The following is a 22,006-nucleotide window of genomic DNA, read 5'->3' as shown; positions in this document are numbered from 1 at the left end:
CTCAAGTTTTTTCTGCTCTCAGACCTACTTTTCCTCCTATATCCCCAACTTGGTGAATGGTATCATTTAAATGTTGCCTGAATAGGAGACCTTGGGGTCATCCTAGCCTCTTCCTTCTTGAAACTGCACAAGCTACTCCCTTTGCCTGGAATTCTCTTCCTACCTTGTCTACTAGTCCATCCTTCAAAATGCAAATTAAGCTTTATTTTCTGTGCCAAACCTTCCCTGATCCTTTTTTTCTCCAGGTAGAATTAAATGTGTCTCTAGTAGGCTCCCGTAGTACCCTGTACACACTCCTATCCCATCAGTTACCACTTCAGGTGGGAATTGTTGCTCTTTGTATCTGCCTTCCTGTTTAGAGTTGAGCTTCTTGAGTTGGTGTTGACTTGTTTTCTGTCCTTGGTCTAGTAACACAGTACTTGGCCCATAAGTGTTCAATGAATGACTATTTATTGAATGGAAAAATATGTTTATAGATATTCTCTTTAGCAAGGGGAAATAAAGATTTTTCAAAGCTGAACTCAATTTGGCATGCATTTGTTGAATTCCTACTATGTGCACAGTTTCATGCAAGTAGTAAGATTTAGTTTCTGCCCTGAAGGAAGGTTAGGATCTCATTGAGAAGACAAGGCCAGTACATTAGAGATTTAAACAATATTGAAAGGTAATCCTAATTATCTGATGAATGATGCAGACAGTAACCTCTGGGAAAGAGAAGTTAGAGAATGTTTTTGAATACTTACTGTGTGTCAGTTACTGTTCTATATTTTTGCCAATGCTATTTCATTGAATCTCTACTTTTATTTTCAAAAAAGGGAATTGAAGTTAAATAAATAGTCCATGATCATACAGCTAATAAGTAAAGATTTGAACCCAGCTCTGATTGCCCAGAAACATGCTTTTAAGTGTTCCAAAGGCAATTAAGAGAGTTATAAAGTGATAGTGTAAATTTAAGGAAAATACAGTATTCAATTGTAAGACAGTAATTAAATTATTATATAGTCCCACAATTAAAGGTTATATAATTATTACAAATTAAGTAGTTGAGAAATATTTAGTATCTTGAGAACATGTTTATGATATAGTGTGAAGTACTAGAAAGCAGTATGTAAAAGGATGATTCCATTTTTTTAACGTACATATATTTTTGTACAGAAAGGATTGGAAGGAAGTACCTAAATGGTTAATAGTAATTCTCCCAAAGTTGTAATATTATGGACTATACGAGTTTCTTCTTTGTAACATTCTGTTTCAGATTCTCTACAATGAACATGAACTTTTATAATCAAAAAAGATCATTTAATGGCTGAAGAAAAAACAATCAAGCAGAACTTACTTAAAAGTCTTAGAATTATTAAAGTAGAAGGGTTTTGTGTTGACCTTCCCTGCCTCTGGGATTGAACTGGCCTAACCATCCCAGACAGATTAATGGTTTCTATTTTAAGATCCTCTCACTAGGATAAGCCCCTCTCCCTCTGCCTTACAGGCACTTCTGTTGTCCAATAGCAAATGGAAAAGCAATTTTCTCTTTATATTATTTCCTGAAGACATGGTCGTGAGAGACACTCCCATGTCTTCTGGAAATTTTTATTGTATAAAGAGATTTTTTTCTAAAATAAGGGCCAAATTTAATGTTTCTACCTAGAAGAAAGAAATTTGATGCTCCTGCCTGGGCTTTATGTTCTACTTCATAAAAACATTGAAAGAAATGATAAATATAGATATTTAAGAGGAATCAGAAAGGAATAGAAAAAAAGGGTTTGTTACATGTCTCTATTAGTTTTCTTTTAAAAGAAATATTCTATGAATAATCTGTCTCTGTTTTTCCTCTGGGTGGTTTTTTTTCTAGCATAGCATGTACGACTGAATGTCCTCATTGGGATTTAGCACACTCTAGTGGACAGTAGCTTTTCAGTTCGGGTTGTCTTTTTTTTTTTTTTAAATCATGCCAGAGACTTTATTGGACAGTTCAGTAATGTGCTTACTAGATGGTGAAGTTTGTCAATATTTATTTGAGCCAAATAGTAATCCTAGCAAGCAGGCTTAACTTTATAGGCCACTGGGGTGTTGTACTTTTTAAAAAAAATTAATTTATTTATTTATTTTTGTCTGTGTTGGGTCTCCGTTGCTGCATGCAGGCTTTCCCTAGCTGTGGCGAGCGGGGACTACTCTTCATTGTGGTGCATGGGCTTCTCATTGCAGTGGCTTCTCTTGTTGCGGAGCATGGGCTGTAGGCACGCGGGCTTCAGTAGTTGTGGTACGTGGGCTCAATAGTTGTGGCTCACAGGCTCTAGAGCGCAGGCTCAGTAGTTGTGGCACATGGGCTTAGTTGCTCCGCAGCATGTGGGATCTTCCCGGACCAGGGATCAAACCCATGTCCCCTGCACTGGCAGGAGGATTCTTAAACCACTGCGCCACCAGGGAAGTCCCTGGGGTGTTGTACATTTTTATTTGGTTTCTTTAGTAGCAAGAAGAGAGGCTTTCTACGTTACATGGAAATTTGTTTCCATTGGCTTTCATCTTCTCTTGGATAAGATATAATTGATGGGGAGGCCCAGACATAGAGGAAGACTGGTAGCCTTCCTCTAACTCACACTCCCTGGTTCTTATAATGTATTTTATGTTTCTATTTCAGGACTCTTGAGAATTTTTATATGCCACTTTTGAAAATTTTGACCATTTGTGCGTAAATGTTGTCATATCCTATCCCAATGGATTGTTTTTGGAAATGGGCTTGCACCGGAAAAAAAAAAAGTAATTTTTATTTTGTTTTTGCAGAGTGATGGTGAGGATTTTAATTACATTGTTGCATTTTTCCTTGGAACAGCAGCCTGCCTTTACCAGGTAGGTTCTCTCCGATTTTAAGAAACACTTTCCCATTATTGCTTGTTTCAGGTATCAATTCTAAAAATTTCTTGTGCACTTTGAATAAATAAAAATAATGTCTGAGTTTTTGCCCCTTTTTTAAATTTGAGCCTCTGTTAGCTTTGTGACCCTTTTGAATGGACATAGATCCCAGTGAACTCAGTGTTAGCCCTCTCCTGTGCTGGGGCTTCATTGGCGGCAGGTCCTCAGCCTATGGCAGTAAAGACTATACTTCTAGATATTCTGGTGACTTATTATTCAGCTTCAAAGCTCTGCTTTTACTCCAGGTTGAGGATTTTGTACTTTGGGGAAAGTCTTTGAAGAGGGAACGGTAAAAGCAGGATTTTAGGATATTTAATTTAGCACTGATGAGTAGGATGGATTGTCAGAACAGAGAGACTAGAAGCAAGGAAATGAGTTGAGAGGCAGAAGGTAATGAAAGCCTAAGCTAATGGTAACGGCAGTAGGGATAGGAAAAGGAAGGACGCTGAGAAGGAAGACTCACTAGGACTCAAAGACAGAATAGATCTCAGACTTTAGGAGGGAGGAGGTTTTGTACCTGAGTGATAGGGAGATACGTACTCCCATTTCTAAGAACAGAGGAAGCACAGATGTGTTAGGGAAGGGAGAGGTAACCATGCCAATTACCCAGATTCAAGAATGTCTTTGCTGGGCTTCCCTGGTGGTGCAGTGGTTGAGAGTCCGCCTGCCGATGCAGGGGACACGAGTTCGTGCCCCGGTCCGGGAAGATCCCACATGCCGTGGAGCGGCTGTGCCCGTGAGCCATGGCCACTGAGCCTGCGCGTCCGGAGCTTGTTGCTCCGCAACGGGAGAGGCCACAACAGTGAGAGGCCCGCGTACCGCAAAAAAAAAAAAAAAAGAATGTCTTTGCTAAAACACGTTAGAGCAAGCAAGGCATTTTGACCTAACTTTTATAAGTGACACATTTCTCTGTCTTGCATAGAAAAACATTAGGAAGATTCAGGACTGCAAATAAAAGGCTACCTAAAACTCGGTAGAAGCCTTTAGGGAAATAAATATGCATATATGTATATATATATATATATATATATATATATATATATATATAAAGTACATGTACACTTTTTTTTGACCGCGCTGTGCGGCATGCAGGATCTTACTTTCACGACCAGGGATCGAACCCGTGGCCCCTGCATTGGGAGCGCAGAGTCTTAACCACCAGGGAAGTCCCGGGAAATATTTTGAATATATGCATTTGACTTTTATGTAAAGACATATTAGAAATTTCAGTTTCAGTGGCCACATTTAAAAATGTATTTATTTATTTGGCTGCTCCAGGTCTTAGTTGCGGCATGCAGGATCTTTAAAGTTGCAGCATGCTGTCTCTTAGTTGTGGCATGTGGGATCTAGTTCCCTGATCAAGGATCGAACCTGGGCCCCCTGCATGGGGAGCGCAGAGTCTTAACCACTGGGCCACCGGAGAAGTCCCAGCACCATTTTTTTTTCAATCCCCTGATTTTTCTTAATCATTTATATTAGCTTCAGAAATTTTTCCTGTAAAATTTGGCAGGAAATGTGAAAGCTTGTATTCGTTGATGTCACAAGTACTTTAATTTTATGAAATATTCTTATGTAGATTTTCTACTTTAATCTCTACAGTCCTATCACACAGGGTATATCCTCATTTTTGAAAAGGAAAAATCTGAGACAGTTTCAGTACTATCCTGAGGTCACATAGCCAGTAAGTGGTAGAGTCAGAACTCTGAGTCTTCTGATTTTCAGTGTCATATTCATTCCACTATATCATGCTGTCTCTAAGCAAAATTCCTATATTTACATGATTTTTATAATGCTATAAAGTTATAATTTAATAACTTTTATAGGCATTATTTCATATGATTCTAAAACAGTGTGAGGTAAATCTTAACTTTAAAATAATTTCCTGAATGATTGTTCTTATAAAATATACTTTTAGCTGTTTTGCCTTAGTGAAATAATTTTAAATTCTAAAAATAATGCAAAAATATGTTGAGCTCTTGCTTTGTGCTAAGCTCTTTGCTTTCCTTGTACCATTAAATCCTCAAAGAAAGCCCCACACTAATCCTATTATTATCACCATTTTTCACTGAGGTCCAGACAGTTCTTACAGCCAGTCAGTGACTTGAACCCAGGCGACTCCAGAACCAGTGCTCTTGCCTATAGATAGACACACCTCTGTTACCTTTCTCAGAACACCTAAAAGTAGTTTTTAGAGTTGCCTCATGGTGGAGCAGTGTCACCCAGGTGACCTTTTAACTTGAGAAAAATAAACAAATTCATGCTTTAAAAAAGAAAATCAAAAAACCAATTTCCTTCATATTGACAGGCATGAAACTGCATGCTTTCCAAATCTGCTGAGCAGAGTGATAATAATGTTTTTCCCACAGTAAAAACTAAGTGATTACATTTTACCATATAACATGCTCTATCTCCAATTGTCAGGATATTTTTTCATCTCCATCGGATCAGACCTCAAAGGGTACTACTACATGGTTTGTTGCCTTTTCCTCCAGGCCATGGGTACTTAGGGAATCACAGCGTTCAGCCAGATAGAGATAATCTTGATATGGAGCATTTAAAATAGGAAATCAGGGAATTCCCTGGTGGTCCAGTGGTTAGGACTCCACGCTTCCACTGCAGGGGGCACGGATTCGATCCCTGGTCGGGAAACTAGCATCCTGCAAGTCACGTGGCATGACCTAAAAAAAAAGATAAAATAGGAAATCAGAGGAAGTCTGAAGAAACTAGAGACTATTTTCCTTCAGTGTTTTGTTTTGAAAACCTTCAGACTTACAGAAAAGTTGAGAAACTGGTGCACCTAGAATCACCAATTGTTAACATTTTGCAGCACTTGCTTTATCTCATTCTCTCTTTGTATGTTTGTGCGTATAGTGTGTATTTGTTGTTTATAATGTAAGTTGCAGATAAAATGAATGTATAAAGTTGTTTTTCTTATTAAACTTTTTATTTTGAGATAATTAGACTCATGTGGAGTCATAAGAGAGCGCCTGTATAATGTTTACCTGCTTCCCCGCAATGTTCCATCTTGCAAAGCTATAATACAATATCACAACAGGATATGGATATTGATGCAGTTAAGATAGATAACAGTCCTATCACCATAAAGACTCCTCATGTTGCCTTTTATAGTTCCCTCCTGCCCTAACCCCTCCTTAATCTCTGGCAACAACTAGTGTGTTCTCCATTAATACAATTTTCTCATTTTGAGTATGTTATATGAATGGAATCATATAGTATGTAACCTTTTGTGATTGGCATTTTTTACTCAGCATAATTCTCTGGAGATTTATCCAAGTTGTTGGATGTATCAATTGTTTGTTCCTTTTTATTGCTGAATTATATTCCATGGTATGGCTGTACCACAATTTGATCAGTCACTCATTTGAAGGACATCTGAGTTGTTTCTAGTTTTTGGCTGTTATAAATAAAGCTGCTATAAACCTTCATGTACAGGCTTTTGTGTGAACAAAAAAGTCTTCATTTCTCTGAGATAAATGCCCAGGAGTGCAATTGCTGGGTCATGTGGTAGTACATAGTAGTTGCATGCTTATTAAAAGACAAACTGTTTTCCAGAATAGTGTACGATTTTACATTCCCACCAGCATTGTGTGAGTGATCCAGTTTTTCTGCATCCTTATTGGCATTTGGTGTCGTCTCTATTTTTTATTAATACTTTATCCATTCTGATAGATGTGTAATGATATCTCATTGTGGTTTTAATTTGCAGTTTCCTAGTGGCTAATGATGTTGAAAATAATTTTATGTGCTTACTTGTCATCTTTGTATCATCTTGGGTGAAATGTCTATTCATGTCTTTTGCCTATTTTCTAATGAGATTGTTTGTCTTAAACTGTTGAGTCTGAGAGTTCTTTATATATTCCAGATATTAGTCCTTTGTCAGATACGTAGTTTGCAAATATCTTCTCCCAGTCTTAGCTTGTCTTTTCATCCTCTTAACAGAGTCTTCTGCAGATCAAGCATTTAAAATTTTTATGAAGTTTAATTTTTCACTTTTCCCTTTTTTTTTCTGTACTGAATTGCTTTTGCATTAAAAAAAATCAGTTGTGCATGTTTATGTGGATCTTTTTCTGGGCTGTGTATCTGTTCCATTGATCTATGTGTCTGTCCCTCTGCCAGTACCATATAGTTTTGATTACTTCAGCTATTTAATAAGTCTTAAATTCAATTTTCTTAATAGTTACAGAGATATTCAAATAATGTTTTATAATGGGTGAAGTATGGTGGTTTGTGTTTTATGAAGAAGTGGTCCATTTCACTTAGGTTATCAAATTTGTGTGTCGAATGGTTATAGTATTCCCTTACTATCCTTTTGATGTCCGTAGGCTGTGTAGTGATATTTCCTGTTTCAGTCCTCATATTGATCATTTGTATCTTCTCTTTTTCTTTATCGGTCTTTCTTGTTAATTTCATTGATCTTTTCACAGAGCCTGCTCTTTGTTTTATTGTTTTTTTTCCTATTTTCTATTTTATTATTTCTTTCCTCATGCTTGCTTTGTCTATTTGGCTCTTTTTCTAGGTTCTTGAGATGGGAGCTTAGATGATTTGATTTGAGAATTTTCTCTTTTGTAATGTATACATTTAGTGTTACAGATTTCCCTCTTAGCACTTCATTAGCTGTGTTCCATAAATTTTGAGCTGTTGTATTTTCATTTTCATTTAATTCAGTGTATTTAAAAAAATTTTCCCTGGGATTTCCTCTTTGGCCTATGGATTATTTAGAATTGTGTTGCTTAGTTTCCAAGTGTTTGGATATTTTCTGGTTTTCTTTCCATTATTGATTTCTAGTTTGATTCTGTTGTAGTTTGAGAACATATTCTGTGTGATTTCAGTTATTTTACATTTGTTGAGATTTGTTCTGTGCTGCAGAATATGGTCTGTCTTGGTATATGTTCCTTGGGCACTTGAACAGAATGTGTATTCTGCTGTTTTTGAGTGGGTGTTCTATAAATTTTGATTAGGTTCTGTTGGTTGATGGCGTTGTTCAGTTTTTATGTATCCTTGCTGATTTTCTGGCTAGTTTATCAATTGTTGAGAGAGGAATATTGAATTTTTCAACTGTAATTGTGAATTTCTCATTTGAGTTCTATCAGTTTTTGCAGTTCTGTTGTTTGGTTCGTACACATTTAGGATTGCTGTATCTTCTTGGTTGATTGATCCATTTATCATTTTTTTAACATCTTTATTGCAGTATAATTGCTTTACAATGGTGTGTTAGTTTCTGTTTTATAACAAAGTGACTCAGCTATATATATACATATATCCCCAGATCTCCTCTCTCTTGCGTCTCCCTCCCTTCCTCCCTATCCCACCCCTCTAGGTGGTCACAAAGCACCAAGCTGATCTCCCTGTACTATGCAGCTGCTTCCTACTAGCTATCTATTTTACATTTGGTAGTGTATATATGTCCATGACACTCTCTCACTTAGTCCCAGCTTACCCTTCCCCCACCCCGTGTCCTCAAGTCCATTCTCTGTGTCTGCATCTTTATTCCTGTCCTGCCCCTAGGTTCTTCATAACCATTTTTTTTTTATTCCATATATATGTGTTAGCATACAGTATTTGTTTTTCTCTGACTCACTTCACTCTGTATGACAGACTCTGGGTCCATCTACCTCACTAAAAATAACTCACTTTCGTTTCTTTTTATGGCTGAGTAATATTCCATTGTATATATGTGCTACATCTTCTTTATCCATTCATCTCTTGATGGACATTTAGGTTTCTTTCATGTCCTGGCTATTGTAAGTGCTGCAATGAACATTGTGGTACATATATATCTTTTTGAATTATGGCTTTGAATTATGGCCCAGTAGTGGGATTGCTGGGTCATACGATAGTTCTATTTTTAGTTTTTTAAGGAACCTCCATACTGTTCTCCATAGTGGCTGTATCAATTTACATTCCCACCAGCAGTGCAAGAGGGTTCCCTTTTCTCCACACCCTTTCCAGCATTTATTATTTCTAGATTTTTTGATGCTGCCCATTATGACCGGTGTGAGATGATACCTCATTGTGGTTTTGATTTGCATTTCTCTAATGATTAGTGATGTTGAGCATCTTTTCATGTGTTTGTTGGCAGTCTGTATGTCTTCTTTGGAGAAATGCTTATTTAGGTCTTCTGCCCATTTTTGTATTGGGTTGTTTGTTTTTTTGATATTGAGCTGCATGAGCTGCTTATAAATTTTGGAGATTAATCCTTTGTCAGTTGCTTCATTTGCAAATATTTTCTCCCATTCTGAGGGCTGTCTTTTCTTCTTGTTTATGGTTTCCTTTGCTGTGCAAAAGCTTTTAAGTTTCATGAGGTCCCATTTGTTTATTTTTGTTTTTATTTCCATTTCTCTGGGAGGTGGGTCAAAAAGGATCTTGCTGTGATTTATGTCATAGAGTGTTCTGCCTGTGTTTTCCTCTAACAGTTTTATAGTGTCTGGCCTTACATTTAGGTCTTGAATCCATTTTGAGTTTATTTTTGTGTATGGTGTTAGGGAGTGTTCTAATTTCATTCTTTTACGTGTAGCTGTCCAGTTTTCCCAGCACCACTTATTGAAGAGACTGTCTTTTCTCCATTGTATATTCTTGCTTCCTTTATCAAAAATAAGGTGTCCATATGTGCGTAGGTTTATCTCTGTGCTTTCTGTCCTGTTCCATTGATCTATATTTCTGTTTTTGTGCCAGTACCATACTGTCTTGATTACTGTAGCTTTGTACTATAGTCTGAAGTCCAGGAGCCTGATTCCTACAGCTCCGTTTTTCTTTCTCAAGATTGCTTTGGCTATTCGGGGTCTTTTGTGTTTCCATACAAACTGTGAAATTTTTTGTTCTAGTTCTGTGAAAAATGCCATTGGTAGCTTGATAGGGATTGCATTGAATCTGTAGATTGCTTTGGGTAGTATAGTCATTTCGCAATGTTGATTCTTCCAATCCAAGAACATGTTATATCTCTCCATCTGTTTGTATCATCTTTAACTTCTTTCATCAGTGTCTTATAGTTTTCTGCATACAAGTCTTTTGTCTCCTTAGGTAGGTTTATCCCTAGGTATTTTATTCTTTTTGTTGCAGTGGTAAATGGGAGTGTTGCCTTAATTCTTCTTTCAGATTTTTCATCATTAGTGTATAGGAATGCAAGAGATATCTGTGCATTAATTTTGTATCCTGCTGCTTTACCAAATTCATTGATTAGCTCTAGTAGTTTTCTGGGAGCATCTTTAGGATTCTCTATGTATAGTATCATGTCATCTGCAAACAGTGACAGCTTTGCTTCTTCTTTTCTGATTTGGATTCCTTTTATTTTTCTTTCTTCTCTGATTGTTGTGGCTAAAACTTTTTGTTTTGTTTTGTTTTGTGGTACATGGACCTCTCACTGTTGTGGCCTCTCCCGTTGCGGAGCACAGGCTCCGGACGCGCAGGCTCAGCGGCCATGGCTCATGGGCCCAGCTGCTCCACGGCATATGGGATCTTCCCGGACCGGGGCACGAACCCGTGTCCCCTGCATTGGCAGGTGGACTCTCAACCACTGTGCCACCAGGGAAGCCCTTTTTTTTTTTTTTTTTTTTTTGTTTTTACATCTTTATCGGAGTATAACTAAAACTATGTTGAAGAATAGTGGTGAGAGTGCACAACCTTGTCTTGTTCCTGATCTTAGAGGAAATGGTTTCATGTTTTCACCATTGGGAACAATGTTGGCTATAGGTTTGTCATATATGGACTTTATTATGTTCAGGTAAGTTCCCTCTATGCTTACTTTCTGGAGGGTTTTTATCATAAACGGGTGTTGAATTTTGTTGAAAGCTTTTTCTGCATCTATTGAGATGATCATATGGTTTTTATCCTTCAATTTGTTAATATGGTGTATCACATTGATTGATTTGCATATATTGAAGAATCCTTGCATTCCTGGAATAAACCCCACTTGATCATGGTGTATGATTCTTCTAATGTACTGTTGGATTCTGTTTGCTAGTATTTTGTTGAGGATTTTTGCATCTGTGTTCATCAGTGATATTGGCCTGTACTTTTCTTTCTTTGTGACATCTTTGTCTGGTTTTGGTATCAGGGTGATGGTGGCCTCGTAGAATGAGTTTGAGAGTGTTCCTCCCTCTGCTATATTTTGGAAGAGTTTGAGAAGGAGAGGTGTTAGCTCTTCTCTAAATGTTTGATAGAATTCACCTGTGAAGCCTCTGGTCCTGGGCTTTTGTTTGTTTGAAGATTTTTAATCACAGTCTCAATTTCAGTGCTTGTGATTCGTCTGTTTATATTTTCTATTTCTTCCTCATTCAGTCTCGGAAGGTTGTGCTTTTCTAAAAATGTGTCCATTTCTTCCAGGTTGTCCATTTTATTGGCATATAGTTGCTTGTAGTAATCTCTCATGATCCTTTGTATTTCTGCAGTGTCAGTTGTTACTTCTACTTTTTCATTTCTAATTCTATTGATTTAAGTCTTCTCCCGTTTTTGTTTTTGTTTTTGTTTTTTTGCGGTATGCGGGCCTCTCACTGTTGTGGCCTCTCCCGTTGCGGAGCACAGGCTACGGACGCGCAGGCTCAGTGGCCATGGCTCACGGGCCTAGCCGCTCCGCGGCATGTGGGATCTTCCCGGACCAGGGCATGAACCCGCGTCCCCTGCATCGGCAGACAGACTCTCAACCACTGCGCCACCAGGGAAGCCCCCTCCCTTTTTTTCTTGATGAGTCTGACTAATGGTTTATCAATTAATGTTTATCTTCTCAAGGAACCAGCTTTTAGTTTTATTGATCTTTGCTATTGTTTACTTCATTTCTTTTTCATTTATTTCTGATCGAGTTAATCTTTATGATTTCTTTCCTTCTGCTAACTTTGGGGGTTTTTTTGTTCTTCTTTCTCTGATTGCTTTAGGTGTAAGGTTAGGTTGTTTATTTGAGATGTTTCTTGTTTTTTGAGGTAGGATTGTATTGCTATAAACTTCCCTGTTAGAACTGCTTTTGCTACATCCCGTAGGTTTTGGGTCATCGTGTTTTCATTGTCATTTGTTGCTAGGTATTTTTGATTTCCTCTTTGATTTCTTCAGTGATCTCTTGGTTATTTAGTAGTGTATTGTTTAGCCTCCTTGTATTTGTATTTTTTACAGATTTTTTCCTGTAATTGATATCTAATCTCATAGCATTGTGGTTGGAAAAGATACATGATACTATTTCAATTTTCTTAAATTTACCAAGGCTTGATTTGTGACCCAGGATATGATCTATCCTGGAGAATGTTCCATGAGCACTTGAGAAAAATGTGTATTCTGTTGTTTTTGGATGAAATGTCCTATAAATATCAGTTACGTCTCTCTTGTTTAATGTATCATTTAAAGCCTGTGTTTCCTTATTTATTTTCGTTTTGGATGATCTGTCTGTTGGTGAAAGTGGGGTGTTAAAGTCCCCTACTATGATTGTGTTACTGTCGATTTCCCCTTTTATGGCTGTTAGCATTTGCCTTATGTATTGAGGTGCCCCTACGTTGGGTGCATAAATATTTACAATTGTTATATCTTCTTCTTGGATTGATCTCTTGACCATTATGTAGTATCCTTCTTTGTCTCTTGTAATAGTCTTTATTTTAAAGTCTATTTTGTCTGATATGAGAATTGCTACTCCAGCTTTCTTTTGATTTCCATTTGCATGGAATACCTTTTTCCATCCCCTCACTTTCAGTCTGTATGTGTCCCTAGGTCTGAAGTGGGTCTCTTGTAGAAAGCATATGTACGGGTTTTGTTTTTGTATCCATTCAACCAGTCTATGTGTTTTGGTGGGAGCATTTAATCCATTTACATTTAAGGTAGTTGTCAATATATATGTTCCTATTACCATTTTCTTAATTGTTTTGGGTTTGTTATTATAGGTCTTTTCCTTCTCTTGTGTTTCCTGCCTAGAGAAGTTCCTTTAGCATTTGTTGTAAAGTTGGTTTGGTGGTGCTGAATTCTCTTAGCTTTTGCTTGTCTGTAAAGGTTTTAATTTCTCCGTTGAATCTGAATGAGATCCTTGCTGGATAGAGTAATCTTGGTTGTAGGTTTTTCCCTTTCATCACTGTAAATATGTCCTGCCACTCCCTTCTGGCTTGCAGAGTTTCTGCTGAAAGGTCAGCTCTTAACCTTATGGGGATTCCCTTGTATGTTACTTGTTGTTTATCCCTTGCTGCTTTTAATATTTTTCTTTGTATTTAATTTTTGATAGTTTGATTAATATGTGTCTTGGCATGTTTCTCCTTGGATTTATCCTGTATGGGACTCTGTGCTTCCTGGACTTGATGGACTATTTCCTTTCCCATGTTGGGGAAGTTTCCAACTATAATCTCTTCAAATATTTTCTCAGTCCTCTTGTTTTCCTCTTCTTCTTCTGGGACCCCTATAATTCAAATATTGGTACGTTTAATGTTGTCCCAGAGGTGTCTGAAACTGTCCTCAATTCTTTTCATTCTTTTTTCTTTATTCTGCTCTGCAGTCGTTATTTCCACTATTTTATCTTCCAGGTCACTTATCCCTTCTTCTGCTTCAGTTATTCTGCAAATTTAATCCACTGCTCCTGAGGCTGCTGGGAGAGATTTCCCTTTCTCTTCTTTGTTCACATATCTCCTGGGGTTCAGCTTTGGATTTGGCCCCGCCTCTGCATGTAGGTCACCTGAGGGTGTCTGTTCTTTGCTCAGACAGGACGGGGTTAAAGGAGCAGCTGATTAGGGGGCTCTGGCTCACTCAGGCCAGGGAGAGGGAGGGGTATGGAATGCAGGGCCAGCCTACTGCAGTAGAGGCCAGCATGACGTTGCAACAGCCTGAGGCACACCATGTGTTCTCCCGGGGAAGTTGTCCCTGGATCCTGGGACCCTGGCAGTGGTGGGCTGCACAGGCTCCCGGGAGGGGTGGTGTGGATAGTGACCTGTGCTTGCACACAGGCTTCTTGGTGGCGGCAGCAGCAGCCTTAGTGTCTCATGCCCATCTCTGGGGTCCACGCTGATAGCCGCATCTCGCATCCGTCTCTGGAGCTAGTTTAGGCAGTGCTCTGACTCCCCTCTCCTCGCACACCCCAAAACAGTGGTCTCTTGACTCTTATGCAGTTCCAGACATTTTCCCGGACTCCCTCCCGGCTAGCTGTGGTGCACTAGCCCCCTTCAGGCTGTGTTCATGCAGCCAACCCCAGTCCTCTCCCTGGGCTCTGACTTCAGAAGCCCAAGCCTCAGCTCCCAGCCCCCACCCGTCCCGGTGGGTGAGCAGACAAGCCTCTCAGACTGGTGAGTGCTGGTCAGCACCGATCCTCTGTACGGGAATCTCTCTGCTTTGCCCTCTGCACCCCTATTGCTGCACTCTTCTCCGTGGCTCTGAAGCTTCCCCCCCCGCCACCCCCTATCTCCGGGGGGTGAAGGGGCTTGCTAGTGTGTGGAAACTTTTCCTCCTTCACAGCTCCCTCCCATACGTGCAGGTCCTGTCCCTGTTCTTTTGTCTCTGTTTTTTCTTTTTTCTTTTGCCCTACCCAGGTACGTGGGGAGTTTCTTGCCTTTTGGGAGGTCTGAGGTCTTCTGCCAGCATTCAATAGGTGTTCTGTAGGAGTTGTTCCACATGTAGATGTATTTTTGATGTATTTGTGGGGGGGGAAGGTGATCTTCCCATCTTACTCCTCCACCATCTTGAAGGTCTCTCTCCGATCCATTTATCATTATATCCCTCTCTGTCCCTGGTTATTTTTACTTTCTTTGAAATATTTTTATTTATTTATTTATGTTAAGTTTTTATTTTTTGGTGGCACCGTGCAGCACATGGGATCTTAGTTCCCTGACCAGGGATAGAGCCTGTGCCCCCTGCAGTGGCAGCCTGGAGTCTTAACCACTGGACCACCAGGGAAGTCCCGAAATATTTTTATATTTATCTAATAGTAAGATAGCCACTCCTGCTTGCCTTTGCTTAATGTGTGCATGCTATATCTTTTTCCATCCTTTTACTTTTAACTTGCCTATGTCATTTGGATTGATTTTCTGGTAGACAACATGGAGTTCATTTATGTTTTTTAATATACCCTGCCAATCTCTATCTTTTAATTGCTATATTTAAGCCATTTATATTCAGTATAATTATTGATATGTTACAGCTTAAGTCTGCCATCTTATTTTTTGTTTTCAGTTTTTCATTTTTCTGTTTTCTTTTTCTTGTCTTCCTGTGGATTATTTGAACATTCTTTTAGAACTCCATTTTGGCTTATCTATAATGTTTTTGAGTACGTCTCTTTGTATAGCTTGAAATATTGCTCTAGGTATTGCATTTCATCTTCCTATCTCAGTTTTCTGGTGTTATCATTTTACCAGTTCAGGTGAAGCATAGGAACTGTACCACCCTTTATGTCCCTTTGTCCTCATCTATTTATAATATAATTGTCTTAAATATTTCCTCTACATATATTTAGAACCACATCAGGCAGTGTTAACAATTTTTACTTCAACCATCAAACATTTTAGAAAGTTCTTAAAAAGGCAAGCCTATTACATTAACCTGTATTTTTGCTGAGTTCCTTTTCATTATTCCAAGGTTCCTTCTTCTGTTGTTTCCTTTCTATCTAGAGAGCTTCCTTTAGCCATTCTTTTAGAGTACACTTGTTGGTGATAAATTCTCTTAGTCTTCTCTCATGGCTTTATTTTCCCTTCATTCCTAAAGGATATTTTTGTTGAGTATAGGATTCTGGATTGACAGCTCTTTTCTTTCAGCACTTGAAAAATGTTGTTCCACTCTTATCTGAACTTTATGGTTTCTGATGAGAAATCCATTGCCCTGCTAATGCCAAGTGGAGGTCAATGTCCAGAGTCCCACTTGGTCTCCACTGACACCACAGGGTGGGAGTCAAAGTTCTGGCTTCCCACTTGCCTTCTCTGAAGCCCTGGAGTGTTAGAACATCTCCTTAGAGCATTATAGGCTCCCACATAGGCTTTGATGGGGTGGGTGTGGGTGGTCACAGTTTTTTTGTGGGTTGTTTTGTTTTGTTTTTGGTGGCTGGAGTAGAATAGTTATTATGTAAAAGTTCTCTGTCTTGGAAAGGTACCCCTCTCATGGTCTTTTGGCTAGAGAGAACAAGATTTTACTGAGTGTTTGTTTGTTTGTTTGTTTTGTTGATGTGCATCCATTGGTGTTTCTAGTTGCCAGCTTCTTCAGCTCCAAGTTTGGGATATATGAGGCAAAAAAAAAAAAAAAAAAAGGTAGTTTACCACTGTGTCATTCCCTGGGTCTCAAGGTCCTTAGCCTATCTGCCTTCTTCTCTTCATCATCCAGAGTCATCTTTTGCTTGATATATAATGTCCAGGGTTTTTAGTTGTACTTAGTGGGAAGAATAGAGGAAAGTGCATCAACTCCATGATCCCAGAAGCAGAAGTTCCTGCACAGTTGTTTTTAAAATAAGTTACAAACATCAAGATATTTCACCTCTAAAAACTTGAACATGTGTCTTTTGAGAACAAAGACATCGTTCTACGTAGCCATGATACCTTTATCACACCCAAGAAATTTAACATTGATACAGTATTATCTAATAGAGGATTCATATTCAGATTATGTTGTCTCCAAAATGTTCTCTATAGCTCTTTTCCTCTGATTCCAGATTATGCAAACCTATTTCTTAAACCTATTTCCCTTTTAAATAGGGAGTATATTAAAGATACATTGAGTGTAGCGCTCAGTGTATTAAAGATATTACACTGTCTTATCCGTAGTTGAAAAATCCCCTTTTCTACTCTCATATTTTACCCTGTGACCTGTTACAGCTTTATAGTAGAAGCATCTATTTCTTTTCCTGTAACCCTAATCGTCTTTCATTTTTATATTTTCAACAGTGTTATTTATTTGTCTACTACACCGGCTGGCGGAACGTCAAATCTTTTTTGACTTTTGGCCTAATCTGTCTATGCAACATGTATCTCTATGAACTGCGCAACCTCTGGCAGCTTTTCTTTCACGTGACTGTGGGAGCATTTGTTACACTCCAGATCTGGCTGAGGCAAGCCCAGGGCAAGGCTCCTGATTACGATGTCTGACACCATCCTTCAGACTTGTTGCCTTGGCTTCAGGGGAAAAAGGAGGGAGCATATCTTAACTACCACTGTGATGAAGAAACTGTTCACCACAAATGAGAAGCTCTGCAGTCTTTCTCTCCAGCTGTCCTTTTCGTTTTAAGTCAGCATGGCATGCCTATGAGCATGCCATACCTGCTACGCAAACTCCTCTCAGCAGAATGTTGGCCATGATATTATCAATCAGAAGAAGATGAAGAGATCTCTCTCTGCAGGGCCATGGCAGTGGAAGAACAGTCAGATGCCATTGGAAGACTTGGCCAGCAGCCCTGAATCCTGGCTGGAGAGTTCAGTCAAAAATTATGTGTGGTACTTGCTCTGAGAACTAAGCAGGAGCTCTACAACCTGGGTTTGCCTTTGTGAGGCATTAGTGTAGACCAAATAAAAAGATGCTGCAGTGAATTGGAAAGTTTATGTGTAAAACAAATTACTTGCTAAATATTAGATTTTGCACATTTATGGTACCATGAGTTTGTGAAGTCCAGATTGGTGTGGAATGGGTTCTTTTTCCTTTATATTTTTGCTTGAATCTTAACCCTGGAAATCACCCGATGTAGGAGAAGGCTCTGGTGAGCTCATCCCTGGAGCGTTGCAAGTATTGAAAACACAGTGACACATGTTTCTTTCCTAGGCCATGTTTATACTTTCTTTTGAAATCACTTTTTAAAAATATTTGTTAGGCTATAGCCATTGTTTGCCAAACTTCAATCAGTTGAGTATTACATATGCTATTATTTACTTAATATTTATCTTTTAAATTTTAAAATATTTAAAAAAGAAACTAACCTCTATTCCAAGTAGAAAACCAGCATCAGTTTGCCAGAAAAAATGATAACTACAAAATAAATAAAAATAAAACAAAGATGTTATTAAATTCTAGCTGGATACTAATTCCTGCCAAGGCTCTGAATCCAAAAAGCCTGTTCTTTCTTTGTTGCAGTGAGAGAGACGTTACCCAGCACCAAAATGGAGCTCTGTCTGTGGAATTATCAGAAGTTTAAAAGAAAATTATAAAGGGAATGCCATTCTCACTGTGATTCAGCATTATTTAATTCTGTGTTGTGTATCACCTAAAATCATCTTGCATGCCACCAAGTGGCATGGGTCCTGCACTATGGAGACACTGAGCTGTTCTAAAAGAATCAGAAGGTGACTCTTCTCTCAGCACTTCTTATTATTCCTCTTATCATTTTATGGCTTTGAGGAGTTAAGCACCTACTGTCTTAGAGAACTTACTTGCTTTTTGATAACTTTATAAAGATTGTTTAAGCAGCTTTGAATTAATAATAGAGGAAGCATAGTTTGTTTCCATTAGCAAAATCTACAGCTCTTCTGGTTTCGAAGTCATCTTCATGAGTGATTTTCTTGAGAAAAGATTCCAATTAAGGAATTCATAAGGTACTGAAATTTGATATCCAGAAAAACAGTGGACCCATTACATATAATTCATGTTCTGGGTATACTAATTTTCCAGAAGAAATTGTCCAGAGAGGTAAAGTCACTGAACTGCACTGTTTCCAGAACCAGTATACATAGGTATGTCTACAATGAGAAATCTTGCTTAATTAGAACCTTTTTGCTACACTCTTCTTTCAGGAGAATGAGACAAAAGAAGACAGTAAGCTTAACGATTTCGGGGATTTATTTAATGCAAGAAACTCCAGTTCCCTCCAATTTTCTGCCTCTAACAAAACTGCACAGAAATTATGAATATTCTGAGAGATATCCCAAGGTACCACATGATCCTAAGTCATCAAAATAAAATTGATTTATGTTTGGCGTTTTGTAGTTACTGAGCCAGGAAAGTAAAGTGGTTCAATTTAGTAAGGTTTTTTTCTAAACTAATGGTTAAAGCAAGAAGAGTTTTCTTGTAAATAGTTGATTAACCAGGAGATTGGAGTATTCTGGTTCATTGTGATTTTGCTGTATATTGATATTTTATAGCTCTTTTACCAGTTTGGTTCTCCTAATTATTGAATTATAATATTTGGTATTTGGATACATTGAGCAAGGACACTTGAAAACTCACCAGCTATCTTTAAAGGCTTAATTTGTTTTTTGTTTTTGTTTTGCTTTTTCACCAGCTATTTTGGATAAGGGGATGTTTACATTTTAATGTAAAAATTGAAAACAGGTATAAATAATGTTTTATGTATAGAAATGCTTTCTTTCATTATTTGGTGCCTGCATCTCTCAGTGTTTATACAACTTCCCTGCCTCTATCATGTTGTTGCCAAAGAAACTGAATTTGGAAAGATAAATTTTTGCCATGAATGTAAAGAAGTTTTTAAGCTCTTGAGAGAGAATCACTTAGGCTTCTAATGTGTATGATGGTAATACGTTGTGTTTATATTGCAATTTTACTTCTAAGAGCAAGTCCGCATTTACCTACCTAATCATAATGGGTTTTGTAGTGTCGGGGAATAGTATTTGCTCTCCTGTTAGGAAGGAGGACACTAAGGTAATCAGATGGTAATGACTTACTTAGGGTCAAGAGCAAAACACACAGTTTCTAATCTCTTAGCCCAGGGTTTTTCCACTAGAGTGGAAAGTAATGAAGATAACTAAGATTATATTCAGGGAATATGTCCTTGATAAAATTGAGGTACTGGAGACTTCTTAAAATAATGAGATTTAGCCAGCTACTGTCAAATCTAGGTGTATATTTTCTTCCTTAAGGTAATTCTGAAATACTGCTTTTGATTGAGGTATGCTATGAGGGCAAAGATACTCCTTTTATATCCTAAAAGTAATTGCAATAGTTGCTTGCTTTTTTTGGTCTGTATTCGAAGTGTATTTGTACCTGGGCTCTTTCCCCAAAGAATTCGAAGCAGCATACCCAGAAAAGACATACCAAATAATGTTAACAAAATATGAACTTTAAGGGGGGAAAAGCAAGACCAATGAAACTGGAAGGAAGGGTGAACAAATTGCTGTTAGTATAAAATTTGATTCTTGAATTTCTTGGAAGTCAAGGCTAGAAGAAGGAAAACAAGTTTTGCCTTGATCTATATTCCATAAGTCAAAGCATGTTTCTCAGAGGAGACGTCTTCCTGATGAATTCAGGTAAGAATGTTTGCTCTTGGGGGTCCTGTGAAATGCTAAAATGAACAAAATCCTCAATTGTTTTACACACATTTCTGTATTACGATTGTGCCTTGGATCCTCAACTTTGTACCAGCTTTCAAAGGCTTTCATTTCAAGGTTTTTTTTTGTGTGGTTAATAGAGGATTTTGTTCCCATGAGAATTCTGCTTCTAAGCTAAAGACAAGTATCTGTGTTAAAGCTTGAAAATCCATTCAAGACAAATGCCTTGAGACATGGAAAACCTTTACCCAATTTTATAATTTTATAACTTACGTAAAATGAATCTGCTGTCCCTGAGTTAGCACATTTATTTGGTATTAAATATGGTCTTTTTCATAGTGGAATGCAGTCTGGAGAAACACATAGCTCCATATCTGTTGGGCTATGTCTGGAATCTCATTAGATTCCTGATTTGTCAAGGCTTCACAGCGACCAGCTTTGTCCGGTGAGTCTTTAACCCCCATGTCACGAAAGGGCTTCCTCCTGGGGTTAGCTACCTACCAAAAAGGCAGTCGCTTGGCCTTTATTCCAGAAGGTTTACTGAGTAACCCAAGGACCCACTCCAGGCTGTTGGATTTCCAAGAGACACAGCAAAGAGTGTGTGTGTGTGTGTGTGTGTGTGTCTTCACTTTTTGTTATTTTAACAGACTTTGTGTTCACTTTAAAAGTTAGAGCTATAATAGTGTATCTGGTAAAAGAACAAATAAATTATTTCAAAATCAGCCACCACTCAGGCCAAATTGAACACTTAGCTTTACCACACATTATGGGTCACTCTTCAGGGCTGCATTCTTTGTCTGTGGTCAATTTGTATTTTTCTGCTTTATTATCTCTAAGGAAATGGAGTCTTTCTACCTAAAAATACTGTGGTAAAATCAAACCTGATTTTTGGTTTAAATTGGCTTTAGGAATAGCCAAGCCTAAAGTTAATGGAAGAAACCCCTCCAACTCCAAGGGTTATGAATGAATTGTGTATAGAAGCCATGTCAGCTGAGGATTTTACTCTTCTAGTCTTACTGATTAGGATTAGAGGTGTCTGCTCATCTTCATCAATGTTCTAAGACTGCTGTTGAATGCTGGCAGCCTTCTGTTTGAGCACTGAGCTTTTCAAAGAGAAGTGGTATCTGTGGCTGCCACTCTTGTAACATCTCTTCCTTGGGTGGCCAACGTTTCTAGGTTTCTTTATTCAGCAGATGAAATCACAGTGTTGCAGCACTGCATGGTTGGAAGCCACATGGCTTGTATCCTCCTTGCTTGTTTACAGTGAGTGGCATTGACACATGTGCACACATTTTCTTCTGTATTGGTGGTGCTGGTGTGTAATGAATAGTCTAAGCACAGTGGAGTCTGTAGGAAACTCAAGGAGAGAACAGGCTTCATTCTCAGAGTTCTTGAAATCAGTACCATAGCCTTATGAATTCTTCCTGATGTTTTCTTGGCAACAAATGGTATTTTCAGCCCAACCCCACCCATGGTTCACATTTGCCCTTTTCTCCTACATCCCACAGTACAGCAGTGCAGCATCGCCTGCAGAAGCACATTCAGGCTCCATCTAACAGTAGGAAAATAGGGCTCGTATGTTTTGTTTCCTGTCTGGTCCCAGCAGCCCCTTCCCAGCTCTGCCTAGGTCACCTGCCTCCTCTGGGCCAATGCTTTTCTTTAAGGCTGGGTTGTCAAGGGGACCTTGCCTGAAGGTGAACAAAGAATATTTTGCCCTTGCACTTTGAATTCCTCCATACCTAGGACTAATGTTGTAAGAAAGCTTGTTAGCACCTTTTGTGCTAGTGAGGACCTCCTACATAGTAGTTAATCCTTATGGCAGCCTACGGTGGCGGGGATGGGCACTATCTCATGTTCACTTGAGGAAACAGGCTCAGGCTCAAACCTGGGATTCAGGATTAAACGACTCGAAAATTGGTGCTCATTTTTCCATGCCAACAGAGCCT

At 38.5% G+C, this 22,006-nt stretch overlaps 1 protein-coding gene across 5 annotated transcripts in view; it reads left to right on the top strand.

Annotated features, from left to right (window-relative positions):
* Positions 1 to 17,845, top strand: part of SEC22A (SEC22 homolog A, vesicle trafficking protein) — a 74,759-nt gene extending 56,914 nt beyond the window's left edge. For 3 of the 5 annotated variants that reach the window (XM_004278572.4, XM_033403375.2, XM_033403374.2), the window contains exons 6-7: positions 2,779 to 2,844; positions 16,737 to 17,845. In XM_004278572.4, coding sequence (XP_004278620.1) covers positions 2,779 to 2,844; positions 16,737 to 16,937 — 267 coding nt within the window. In that variant the 3' untranslated portion in view covers positions 16,938 to 17,845. The remainder of the gene's footprint in view (positions 1 to 2,778; positions 2,845 to 16,736) is intronic. The other 2 variants (XM_049710446.1, XM_049710445.1) reach the window with 2 other exon arrangements.
* Positions 17,846 to 22,006: the final 4,161 nt, after the last annotated feature.

The sequence above is a fragment of the Orcinus orca genome, chromosome 5, assembly GCF_937001465.1.
Source record: "Orcinus orca chromosome 5, mOrcOrc1.1, whole genome shotgun sequence".
NCBI classification, from domain to species: Eukaryota; Metazoa; Chordata; class Mammalia; order Artiodactyla; family Delphinidae; genus Orcinus; species Orcinus orca.
The sequence above is the reverse complement of the archived record's forward strand: the minus strand, read 5'-3'. Positions and strand labels throughout refer to the sequence as shown.